At 38.3% G+C, this 14,420-nt stretch overlaps 1 protein-coding gene across 1 annotated transcript in view; it reads left to right on the top strand.

Moving 5' to 3' along the window:
* LOC139464161 (insulin-like growth factor-binding protein 7) overlaps nt 1–1,260 on the top strand; it is a 31,550-nt gene extending 30,290 nt beyond the window's left edge. The window contains exon 4 of the mRNA XM_071245692.1: nt 1,174–1,260. Within this exon, the coding sequence (XP_071101793.1) occupies nt 1,174–1,230 (57 nt within the window). The 3' untranslated portion in view covers nt 1,231–1,260. The remainder of the gene's footprint in view (nt 1–1,173) is intronic.
* The last annotated feature ends 13,160 nt before the right edge of the window (nt 1,261–14,420 follow it).

Below are 14,420 nucleotides of genomic sequence, written 5' to 3'. Positions count from 1 at the left end.
AATGTATTCCTGGATTAACGAATCATGGTTTCGGGGTAGTGTCAGTTTCTGTGTGTTCCCAGCAGAAGTGGGTGTCCGGAATGTGGGGGTTTCTGGATACAGGACACACACGTTCAGTGTGTATACATGGGTTGCGTACTGTTTGGGTCGAAGTAAAGCAAAGATCAGTTTAAAACAAATTCAAAATGCTGTCCTGGGAGTTCATTCACAAATCTTGTCACAGTGTACCATGTGCACAAGTTGATTATTTATTGTTTTAGTTCACATCGTAAGCATAAAAGTACACACACCTACACGTTGTGGTCAACAATTTATGAAACCGCTGACAGTCATGTTTATGGTGAGTAAAAGTTGTTTTACCCAAGCCAACAATATTTCACTTATACCAGTGGTAAACCAGTGGTTGAGAGCATGAACAACGACCCGACCCACTTAGTGGAGTAAGATCGAATACAATCTGGTCACACATTTAAACACCCGGTCCTCACATTAAACTACACTTCGGACAATCATTTGGTGTTAGGCACCTATTCTGCTCAGGAATCCACACTTGTTTTGAGAGACTTGAAATCCTTTGTCTTCATCCTGATCCATGGCACCGTAGTTATAACGCTTGTATGCGCCTGCCTATCGTCGTCTAGTAAATGAAGGGCGTTGTAACTGTATAATACACCATGACATTGTTTAAAACAACATAAAGCCTGTGATAGATTAGTTTACATTCTCGGCAAAATTACGACACGTAAATGATGGTTTCGTTAAGATCTAAGGCCAGCGGAAAATCTGCCCTTCCTCACTTGTCTTCATGTAACCTCATCATAGACAAGGTCTCGATAACAAGCAGGTTGCTATCAGGTTGACCGTGTCAGCATCGTGGTCGAGTGGATCACTGTTGACTGTGTACTGTTATGGGGGAAACAGGTAATTCAAGCAAAGAATAAACTCGCGCTGTCCGGGTACGATGTCCCACAAGACCATCCAGGTCAGAATTGACACCAGCCACGCTCACTGACGAGCCTTTCTTTGATTTGCAATATACATGCCATGCACTACTGACGCCCTTCAACACCCGGGGGACATAACCATAATATTAATGATTGATATACGTACATACAAATATGGATATGGACATGTATGATCTTTTGGTTGACATATTTGGTTTGTATTTTTCAGACACCAGAGAAAGGCAAGTTTGTGTGTCAAGTGCCACAATGTCCAGATGCTGCTTGAAAAGCGTTAGGAAGATGCGTGTAAATCTCTAAAACCTCATCTCGCTTGGTGCTAATCATATGACGTTATTGGGCTCACTGTCGACCAAATAACAACGCATTTAGCTTTGCCCAAATTGAGGAGTTGGCCAAGGCAATAAACCTCAGTTCACATTGTGTCTGTTTTATGCCTAGCCACTTTCTTATTTGCCGCATATCATGCAGTGCAGATCATTGCTCTAACGAATACATGTAAACGACTTTGCTGAAACATGCCGTTAAGAAACATCTTATGAACACCTGTCAGATGGACTTGCTTGAGAAGGAAGTGATTATCACATCTTATGAACTCCTGTTATATGGACTTGCTTGAGAAGGAAGTGATTATCACATCTCATAAACACCTGTCAGATGGACTTGCTTGAGAAGGAAGTGATTATCACATCTCATAAACACCTGTCAGATGGACTTGCTTGAGAAGGAAGTGATTATCACATCTTATGAACACCTGTCAGATGGACTTGCTTGAGAAGGAAGTGATTATCACATATACGATGGACCTGTCAAGCGGCTTGGCTGGAGGAAGCAGCGGTTATCATAACTCGGAACTGTTGCATGATATAGTTGGATCGCGCGGTCATTATCTCAATTGATGGACACGTGTAAGAATTCATAGATGGACGCTGCTGTGCTTATACATGTCCAGTAGGTCTGTTAGATGACAAAGCCGAACCATTAGATATAGACGTTGCTGTAAACTCACCATAAGACTCTCCGACCTTCAGCAAATTTGGTCGGCTGTTCTGACCCCTTCTCTTTACATGTGTTTATTCCCCAGTAGCCTTCACAGAGCAACACAATCAATTCAGGACTATGTTTTCCAACGCTTTGATCATGTGTCGTTCAGGGCCGCATCTAGTTCCAGGGAGGTTCTCGGCTGAAAGGACCAAGTTCAAGAATCAGTTGACAGTGAAAGAACAGTCAGATAAACGAAGAAGTGTCAGAAAGTGCGTGACAAACGTAGATGGACATTTGTTGTTATGTTTGTATTTATTTCAGAGTTGAGCCGTTTAGCAATGGATGGACTTCTGTGATTATTGTTATGCCTGCTCTTGATTTGATGTGTCGTATTTCAGTGTAAGAGATTTGCCATTCTTATGATTGATCTATTGGAAAACGATCGAAAGGATGTCATCATTTGGTATCAATACTGACCATTGTTGTTATTATTGATAAACGAGGCACCTTATATTGAAACAAACGGTTCGCGCATGGTACGTTACCAGTTACTACATAGAGGATGTTAGGTGTTTCGTGTCAAATAACATGTTTATCTCATTGAGTGACCTGACAAGGATATGTTATTTGACAGACAAAAGACAGATGTTGTATCTATTATGTATGTTCTCACTTATCTTATTCTGTTACCGGCATAGTGTCAATCAGGCAGACTGAAACTAGGTCCGGGGAAAAGTGGTATTTCACTAGATAAATATAACATTTCATCTCTAGAAACACATTAGTTTAATGAATTAATAATTTATGTGATCTTTTACAAATACTGATTGGAACTGGTAGGGGCCGACCATACGATATTCTTGGTGCCTAGGGATGTATCGAAAACAATAAATTGTCCTCGAAATAAATAATAATGCTTCATATTGTTTGAAAAAAGAGGAATTTTCTGCCACAAAAGCTTCATCGTTGTAAAGTGTTTTTCAGAGAAAAAATATTTTGGCTCATGGTTTTAACTTAAAAAATATCTGGTCTTGCAGCTGTAGCCGTGTATAATGGGGATCAGGGGAAATATCAGACACCTTAATTGACATCTGTAAGTACAATATCATAAACATACACTTAAAACGTGAAGTTTGATTGAAAGTGTACTCTTTCAGTATAACACGATATGATATACCTGCCCCACGCTATTTCTCAAATATCTACAAGATATAATACTTTGTTGTTTGACAGCATCAGATGTATGATAAATTCACTATCAAACATCCTCTGAACGTTTTGACAGAAAACTCGAAAAGATTATACTTGCTCTCCCCATCCCTGGTCTTATGGATGGGAACGTTCTGATAAGCCTCCTGCTAATTCCCGTTAGCTAATGTGCCAGCGCTAATAAAGTGCCACGACAGGCCAGATTATCACACGTTTAGATAAAACATTCTTTGAGGACATTATCGGCTCTGAATCACCCTAATGCCAGAGTTTTCACTAAACTAGACTATTTATAAGCTTTTATCAAATGCTGGCGACTGGGGAAGCAGCCATTACACATTCTTCAGCACCAGATTAACAGAAACGTGGGGAAAGTAGACTTGCTCGGCGTCTTACGTGCAGCAAATCAATTTCAATTAGTATTGTCGCCTCTTGTATTCTGTTTCATCAATTCCTGTCAGATTGTGCACTTTTTGACTTGACCCGGTGACACCGTGTCACTCTGTGTTTCCTGGTCTGCCAACTGACTGTGAAGCAGGACAGAAGCTGAGCCAAACATTGGCAGCGCCGGACTGAACCACGATAACAAACAGTTCTGTATTGTTGGTTCAAGTAATGTGCTGGATGACTCATGCTTTTATACTGCGTCATTTGCTCTATTATTCTTTGAAGAAAATTTGATATTCATATGTCATCATGCTCTACGTATTTGGCCTATCTTCTATTTTTAAGGTTCTGTTTGAAATATTCGTTAACTATGATTATCATGTGTAAAACACAAGTAACGTACTAGCGCTTTCGCTTGATCCTACGAGTTTAAAAACCCCAACCTTTTATTTTTGTCATTTTCAGTATGTGATCTGATTTGTATATTTATTGTTGGACATTTGGTTGTATGGCGGTGTAACAAATCTGAGTATTCAGAATTAGATGGACAAATCTGCACTTTCTGTTGGTGATTTACTTATTATTCCCAATATGTCGGATCCTTCCTGGTTTTCTAGAGCGCATCTTCCTGGGGCAAGGACGTTAAAAAGTCTAGTTTCCACCCTTGTCGAACTAGGCTGGAGTTCTGGAGTTACATTTTGGCTTGACTAATAAGTCTATGCATAGCCCAATCAAAATCGCGCAACAAACTACACATCCGGTTCGTAAACAACATGGATTTCAACGTGCAGATATCGATCGTCTGCAGGATTTGCTAAACATGTTTACCGTCAACTGGGCGTTCACAGATATTTTCCAAATCTTTTCATGTTTTTAATCAAGGCGCTCAAATGACTTGATGCGCTTCGCGAGGTAAGACCCGTTTAATTACAATATAGATCATGAGTATCGATCAGATTGTCTTGACTGGTCGCCGCCCTTTTGTTGGAAGCAAATGCAAGTGATATGAGAGGTGGAATCTTATTAGTCAAGAAAGTATATCGAAGGGACATAACTCGTTATGGCCACTGGTGGTGCTACGATGGAGACACGAAATTCCAGCGTTGTTCGGCAAGGTAGGAAACTGAACTTTTGTAGTCAGTTAACACCCTTGCCTCAGGAAGATGTCTTAGCGAGATGAGTATATTATGTTATAATAGACACAGTTACATTTCACTACACTTTTATTTACCAAGTGAGGTTAATTAACAGCAAATATAACATTAGGAGAAGAGGGCTATCAAAGCAGGGGACGCAAAAAATCATCACATGTGGTACCCGTGGGAGAATTGAACCCGGGGCTTGGTTTTGACGTCCGAATGAATTAGCCTCTGGGATTTCCCATCTCAACATTTACTGAAGAAAGAAATAATTTCCAACAATTGCTCTGATTAATCTTTGCGTGTTTACAATTTGACTAACAGTTTATATAAAGTTTATGTGATGTATTATTATTCTTATTACCAGTTTCATAAGGCTTTATACCAATGACGTTATTGAAGCCATTGTTAGCTCTGTCTGGAAAGTATTCATGTCAGCCTCCGTTGTAAGATTTAGAGTCATGGCTGGGTTTGTTGGTTTTTGCAAGTATCGTATGTACATATATCTACATCAACAATGCAAATTTGTTATATATTTCAATAAATCATGCTCCATTCAATTTCAACATGTATGTCTTATTTCACAATTAATATATTTTCAAATGTCGCGGTGGTCCACTTAATTTCACACTGGCATAAGGTAAAGTAATGCCATTAATATGTGCTCATACACATATGTATATGCGGACACCTGACAGGGGGAATCGAATGAAGCCTGTTCAAGTCCAAGTATTCTGCCTTTCGCACTTTGTTTTATTAAACGACCATTTGATATTCAAGGGCTGGGCTTTTAGTTAGCGGGAGAATTGTTTTATCTCTTGCTGGGGACATGAATAAAAGAAGAAAACAAACAATAGTATTTTCACCCACAACCCAATTTTGTCCAGGTTACTCAGTGGACCATTTGTAATGCCTGGAGCAATATTATTTATTTTCTAGAACAGAACTTTATTTTTGTTAAAAAGACCATATCTTCAGTTGTGTAACTCATTCCTCTTCGTGTGTGAAACAGAAAGGTTAGAGAAATTTCAACGTTGAAACTGAGGCTTGGCTGAGACCGGTGGACAGCAAGCACCGGTGTAGTTGCTGTTATGCTCTCGTGTGACATATGCCCAACATTAACGAGCACATCTTCCATTGATATTGGCATTCATATATGCACGTGTGAATGAGTGTTATCAACGGAGCATTTGGTTCCGTGTCGCTACCACATGGGCAGCATCATGTTCGTGATGACCCCTATGTATGCACAGGGCAGGTATTGATATATACAGATACTGCCTACATGTTGGCTTCACGTTGATACGTTCGGAAAGAAAGACACGGCGAGGGAGTTTGGGCTCCACTCCACTTTAAACAGTAATCGCGTGGGAGAAAAGCAAAGCTCGTGTGTGGGTCGAATCTGGACTTCTAACACGAAATTAACGTGCATGTCAGTAGATCCATGGAGCATTTTCCGTCGAATATTAATAAGTAAAGTGCCGTTACTCGCTTCCAGATACATCTGCATTGATGTAGTCTAGAAGGAATACTATGCTAGAAATGTGCCTGTACGTGATAATTAACAATACCTATACAAAGATATATGTCTAATGTCGTTGAAAAATGCTAATTTTTGAAAAAAACATTCTTCAAACTTTAGTTTCCAGAGCAAAAGCGGTAATTGTGAGTGCTCACTTTCCCCTGCCGCTTCACGTTACACGAAAGTTGACACCCCGTGTACGGAACTAACCCTTTAAGCAAAAGATTAGCTACCACCTAGGAGGTGTAAATTAGCTTAGTGATCTGGCAACACGACAGAGAACAATCAACAAGCAGCGAGTCGTGAATCAGACAAATTCCCCACCCGATCTCCCATTATCACGACCTCTGTAGGAATTCTCACCACATGAATGCGACCCCCAGAACAGGGCTATTTGGCCACAAGGTGTTGGCTTAGGTCCTTAACTATTCACGCGAGCAAATCTAATTACAAGTAGATTAGGACCTACAGCGAGCATCATTACCGAGCCAGCGGCCAGTGGTGTGACCATTGTCCACAAGTGCCCGTAATGACCAGTTTGTCACCCACGTGAAGTAGGGGCGTGACCGGGGGTCATTTGTTGTCTGTGCGGGTGTTGGTCAATTCAATGAAGCTTCAAGTAGGTGTGACTTCACAATTAGCGTAAGTTGGTTCGCATAGTCGATGTGTTATGCCGGGCCTAATGTTGAAATTCTTCCAAGAGTTAGCTTTACTTGGGTGACCAACAAGAATCCCATGTAATTTGCTGGGTGGATAATGCAGAAAGGTTTTGCTTTGTTAACGAGAACAGACCACTCGGCTAATTTTGTTTGTTCATTTCATTTACTCCGGCAGCAGCGTTGTAGTGTGCTATGGTTGCTGCAACATGAGAACTAGGTGTGGAAAAAGTGTAGTTTCACATGCTGGCTAGGATTACATCGTACACATGCACAGAACCCGACGGCTATTGTTCTGAATAGAAGAAACCACGTCAAACGGAATGAAGCATGTTCTCTTAATCGTAAAAGGAAACATAATAATTCTCAATCACACAACTTCCAATGTATTATATGTGGAGGAATCCTCACAAAGCAGATATTATATCACGTATATAGCGATCAACACATGTCACTACCATTCCGACGACCAGAAAGCCAAATTCATAACATAACCATCAGCGAATTCAAAGCATGTAAAATGCGGTTTAACCTTTTTAATCTAGCAAGCATGATTTCCTATATTGTTTATCAAAATTAATTCAATATAAAAAATGACAAGGTGAGAGTATGGAGTATAAACCTTTAAACAACGTGCCCATGTTCTGACCGTAGCATGAACTTTCCAAACCAGACCCAGACTGCACGTGCTGCTTGTACTGAGTGAGTACGGTATTTCTCCACTTTTAGCAATATTCCAGCAAGATCACGGCGGGGGACACCAGGAATGTTCTTCACACATTGTACAATTCTGGTTTATATAATATAAACACAGAGTGTGGTATGTAATTTATATTAAATATACATTGATACAGAGTCCAGATATTCGTGTTGTCAAAACTTCTTTATCCACACAAGATCTTTCGCCGTTCAAGGGCTCTTCATGTGCATTGTAACTTTAATTACTTACATTGTAGTCCTAGGCATCAGTTGTATTTGTGGCGTTATATATCTATATCTGACAGTTTGTACCACATATATGTAACTCACACTACGTATATAAGGATTTAATACTAGTGTCTATAAGTGCATATAAACACGTTCTATATATACATAGACACATACTACATATATAGAATTCACATATTACATCTACAAGATTTTACTTTATTAGTGCATATAATCGACCGACATTTGACATTCCAGCTACAGCTACAAAACCAGATATTTGTTTTGATTTAAAACACAGTGCCTGATTTTTTTAAAAAGGAAAACACCTTGCAACAATGTACAAAACACACACACTACATATATAAGAATGTCATACTAATATCAATAAGTGCATGTAAACACACACACTACATACATAAGAATGTCATACAAATATCCATAAGTGCATGTAAACACACACTACATATATAAGAATATTATACTAATATCCATAAGTGCACGTAAACACACACTACATACATAAGAATATCATAATAATATCAATAAGTGCATGTAAACAAACACAACATCTATAAGAATGTCATACTAATATCAATAAGTGCATGTTAACACACACAACATATATAAGAATGTCATACTAATATCAATAAGTGCATGTAAATACACACACTACATACATAAGAATGTCATACTAATATCAATAAGTGCATGTAAACACACACTACATACATAAGAATATTATACTAATATCAATAAGTGCATGTAAACACACACTACATATATAAGAATATCATACTAATATCCATAAGTGCATGTAAACACACAAACTACATATATAACAATGTCATACTAATATCCATAAGTGCATGTAAACACACACAACATATATAAGAATGTCATACTAATATCAATAATTGCATATAAACACACAAACTACATATATAACAATGTCATACTAATATTCATAAGTGCATGTAAACACACACTACATAAATAAGAATGTCATACTAATATCAATAAGTGCATGTAAACACAGACACTGTATATATAAGAATGTCATACTAATATCAATAAGTGCATGTAAACACACACTACATATATAAGAATGTCATACTCATATCAATAAGTGCATGTAAACACACACACTGTATGTATAAGAATGTCATACTAACATCCATAAGTGCATGTAAACACACACAACATATATAAGAATGTCATACTAATATCCATAAGTGCATGTAAACACACAAACTACATACATAAGAATGTCATACAAATATCCATAAGTGCATGTAAACACATAATACATATATAAGAATGTCATACTAATATCAATAAGTGCATGTAAACACACACTACATACATAAGAATATTATACTAATATCAATAAGTGCATGTAAACACACACTACATATATAAGAATGTCATACTCATATCAATAATTGCATGTAAACACATACTACATATATAAGAATATCATACTAATATCAATAAGTACATGTAAACACACACTACATATATAAGAATGTCATACTAATATCAATAAGTGCATGTAAACACACACACTACATACATAAGAATGTCATACAAATATCCATAAGTGCATGTAAACACACACTACATATATAAGAATATCATACTAATATCCATAAGTGCACGTAAACACACACTACATACATAAGAATATCATAATAATATCAATAAGTGCATGTAAACACACACTACATATATAAGAATATCATACTAATATCCATAAGTGCATGTAAACACACACTACATATATAAGAATGTCATACTAATATCAATAAGTGCATGTAAACACACACTACATATATAAGAATGTCATACTAATATCAATAATTGCATGGAAACACACACCACATACATAGGAATGTCATACTTATACCCATAAGTGCATGTTAACACACACAACATATATAAGAATGTCATACTAATATCAATAAGTGCATGAAAACACACACTTCATATACAAGAATTCCATACAAATAATATCTACAGGTGCATATAACTACACACTACATTAAAAAGAATGCCATAAAATCTATTGTTATAGATAAACAGATACTACATATATAAAAGTTTCATACTATCTGTAAGTGTCATTAAGAATTTAGCGTTTATTTAAGGTTTTATCGTTTTTACTTCCATAAACGCAAAAAAAAGTGTATTGAAGTCAATTAAAATAATAAACACACAAACTGCTTATTTAATCATTATAACAAAACTGAAGACAATGATATGAAACAGTTAGTACCTTGATACAGCCACGGATCTATATAACGGTTATATAGTTCCGTGATACAAGAGCCCCCACCCACTTTATCCAACAAGGAAACAGAAGAGGGCGCGGCCAATATTGTTTCGCAAAAGAAATTGTTTCGTAAGCCAATCAAATGCCATGGAATCACTTGTTGTTTATTATAGAAACACACATACAACATATAAAGGAGTGCCATACTTTTTATAACAGTTTATAGACATGAACTATATCTTGTTTTGATGAATTAAACGGAATCTATATTATACACGACAGGTTGTCGCCTAAACACAGCAAATAACGACACCGTATGAATACCTGTGTACGAGACGTTTCATAACTTTCTTGACGCTTGTATTAATACATGACACTTGGATTATGGTTACACAAGAAATGACCAACATATGAAATAATGTATATCTAAAAATATTTCAGGGCAGTTGTAAAACATATATTGTTTTCTTGTTTGATTGGGAATGTTAGTTCGTTTATGCTTTATGACGGCGGCATATAAACAATTGATAGCATACACAACTACCCATGTGTACGGGATATGTGACGGGTTTAGGTGTATATTTCCGTAAGAATTTACCTCCAATTACCCGAAATGATATTCCTATTGTATTTGCATAACTGACCAAATTAATCTGATTGTCTGTCAACACAGTGATTTTGGCACCAAATTGTTAGAACAACCAATATCTCACAAATTCTATCCTTGTAGGCTAGACATTTGATGGTGAGCTAAAATCCCATACGTTTCATGAGAATAGCGCATGTGCTGCAAACTCTTACAAGAGGTGTGGGTACAATCAGTTACACATGATAAACTCTTACAGTGAGTGAGTGAGTTAATATATAACGTCATATCGGCAATATTTCAGCCATACCGTGACGAGAACTTGTCCATTTCCATCACATATGTGTAGATTTATATCACAGGTGAGAACTGGAATGTGCATATGCTGTTGGTTACGGTACATTGTTTGAAAAAAATAAGATGATGCTTGTCTTTAAGTATTAAAAATCCCATTGTTATTCTTTTTGTGCTAATGCTCAGTGCATGTATGAAACTCATTAGTTTAAAAATAGTGTACAATGTATCTATCAAAGCGGTCAAATGGTTACAAATGAATCGAACCCTTGTTTGTTAACAGACCCCTCTATGTAAGTTTGTCGTTTTGGGTGATGCATTTCAGATACATCTTCACTTATAGTTGTATTTTAAGGTTCCACAGAGACATAAAACTGTACAGAATCATCCGTTCATGCCATGTCACCTTCGATTGGATGATAAGGCGGCTGGTTATCGCCACATTGACTGCAACATGTGAAGTTGTGTATGGCCGATTATTGGAAAGATGATCATCAGTCATGAAACATCCAAGTAGCATAAGATGCACCTCGATTCGCACAGTAAAACCAGTTGTCTCGTGTGTTCTGCACAAGGACCAGTCGTGGTGGTTACACCAAGTGCAGCATCACCCTAAGCCCAACTGGAATCTGATGATTATCATATAAATGATTTGGTTTGCTCTGCTCCAGACGATAATCTGGTGGTGTCACTAGCCGACAAACTACTTTCCCGTCATCCTGCCAGAACACAGACTTCGCTCCACACAAATTACCTCACCATCTGCTCCTACCAGACGTTTCGTAGGGAGCCCCGTGCCCTCTGCCCCCCCCCCCCCCCCCCCCTCTCTCACTACCCCCAGCCAGACTCCGTTCACCTCCACAGACCTCCCACCACCCAGACCAGTGCTACCACCACCAGCAAAAAGTGCAATCTACAATTATCATTCCAATAGGGATAAGTACGGCAGTTTGCGAGTAGCAGTGGCCCTATAAACTACCTGTATCAGACGCTAGATACTACTTTTGTTACTGAATGAGGTTTTATGGGATTGTAACGTTAGGCTAAGTGTTAGGGTCGACATTTGGCAGATAGATGGCCGATATTGTTGCTTTCTTGCTGTTCGTGTTTGCCTTTGTTGAGCCGAATCTACAATCCAATTATCCAATTGTTTGGACGTTTCTCACTGTTTAGACACGTGTATGGAAGGGCTGAAGAACCCATCTCCTGATTTACTATCTCCAACTCCCAGAATGGGTTCTCAACGATAGAACGCCCGTCACACATCCTACCAGGTCGGTAAACACAGTAGGTACGGGAAACAGTTACTTTTCCATATCACAATCAATGTCAGACAGTGAGACAATTCCTTGGGCAATCAGTGTATTCAGATCCTCAACCAGACCTGTTTAAATGTGTCTCGTTATTCCAGGTTCCCTCTACTGAAATGCCTTCACTTCGCTATATACCGACGGTGAATCCATTGTATAGGGGATACTTTTTAATTAACCAATTTGAGTTTTACATCCTCAAAGTACACAACCCGCAGTAAAAGGTGGAACTTTCTGCTATGCAATGGCACAACATGTGCGCTGTGGCTAGATCGCTCTGACGCGTGTAGGATATGTATTGTTAAGCCTGGGACAGAGAAGCCTTTGTGTCAGACTAACATCTAATCTCTCGGAAATGAACATATCGTACAGAATAAAACAACAGTTGTTCAATCATCTTAATAAAAATGTAATCAAAAGGAGCCCAAGAGACTCTTCATTTTTAGATACTGCAGTAATCTAGACTTGCCAAACATTATAGACTTGCAAGGGCTAATTTGTATCAGGGTCTGTAAGAGAGACTACCTTTGTGTAGACAATATAGGATATGACGAGAAGATTGAACCTCTGGGATTATCTTTCATCAAAAAATGGGTAAATTAAATATGTTACTGTGTGTGAGTTCTGTTTCTATAGGGCATTAGTTGTTCCTGTTTGTATCAGATATACATATGTATGTCATGGACTAAGTTCTCAGACAAAGCCATAAAGAAGAGTATTTTTCTGTCTTGTTGCCAATTGCTGACACTTTACTGGGCTAATTTCATCTCTAAAATATCCACAAAGTTTTGTGAATACCACTATCCTTTGATTCAGTTCTGACTGAAGGTGACACCACGTAACATACGTCTCTAGTCACCCTAGACTTCAACACCATTGTGTATCCACCGCGACGTCTGAACACCAAGTTCCATCTCTACATATACAATTATGTAGATTCTCTACACTTCAATGCTGCCTAGTGGACACCTTCCACGTGCCACGTGTTCAAGTCACCCCTAACGCCCCCAGTGACAGCAGTAAGCGACGTCTCATCCTGCTTGTCATACGGTAGGTAGGATTCCAGATATCATACAATCCGATATGTTGCTGCTGCCAGTCTCCGCCAGAACCGATAGTGCTCGATATTGTCCACTTTATGTGAAAGAAGTGTCTGCTCAACTAAACTGAAATATGTCTACCGAGATAAACTGATGACCTAAATGTAGTCAAAGCACATTTTTGTGTTTATTTCTAAATTTAAACCGAGTCGTAAGGGGGCACGGGTGGCCCAGTCGTCTAAGGCGCCGCGATTCGCTGTGCAGAGTTGCGTCCCTTGGGCACGCCAGAAACCTATGATTGTGGGTTCAAATCCCGGTTCGCCCCGATTTTGTTTCTAGGTTTGTCAGCACAATACCCGTGCTCGTTGGTTTCACCGAAGTGGTAAACGTCTGAGACCTGCATCAGTACGGGCTTTCCCCCCACATTAAGCTGACACGCCACGCTATAACGGGAATAATGTTAAAAGCGGCGTTAAACCCAACTCACTCACTCACTAATAAATCGTAAATCACCTACTCATTGAATGGTTGATGTGTTTTATCGTGATGGGATTAACCGTAGAAATGTTCACATCCGCTGCAGGAAAACCTGATGTACGTTAAACCAGATGGGGAAAGTAATATTAGATAAGATAATGCTATGAAATAAAAAAAACCCGTCTAGCAGTTCTTTTGGAGTTCTTTAATGGATATTAAAGGGAGCGGTTGGGAGTGCGTCGCTTGTAATGGTCTGAGGACCGTATCATATTTTGCTGACAATAAATACATATTCATGCTTGTGTCACTTTATTACCAAACTGCTTCTTTTTTAATATAATATGATACAGATACACTGATACCACTGGTATTGATTTAACATTTTACAATCAGTTCCTAAATATATCAGCTCTACCTCACAAAATTGTGATTATACAAAAGTAAATTTAAAAAGACAGAATTCACCCAACAGATCAATAGTGGGTTGAACAATCGGCTGAAAATGTAATGAAACCGGTGATGGAATATTGTTATAATATATTTAGCCCTATTCTATACACGGACGATAGGTTGGGCACGATAACGTCAGTTTCAATTGACTGGTTTAATAATAGGCAAATTTGTAAGGCAGACGTTTTTGGAAGACCCTGCA

This window comes from Haliotis cracherodii, unplaced genomic scaffold (assembly GCF_022045235.1).
Source record: "Haliotis cracherodii isolate W230 unplaced genomic scaffold, xgHalCrac1.p SCAF_1, whole genome shotgun sequence".
NCBI lineage: Eukaryota > Metazoa > Mollusca > Gastropoda > Lepetellida > Haliotidae > Haliotis > Haliotis cracherodii.
The sequence above is the reverse complement of the archived record's forward strand: the minus strand, read 5'-3'. Positions and strand labels throughout refer to the sequence as shown.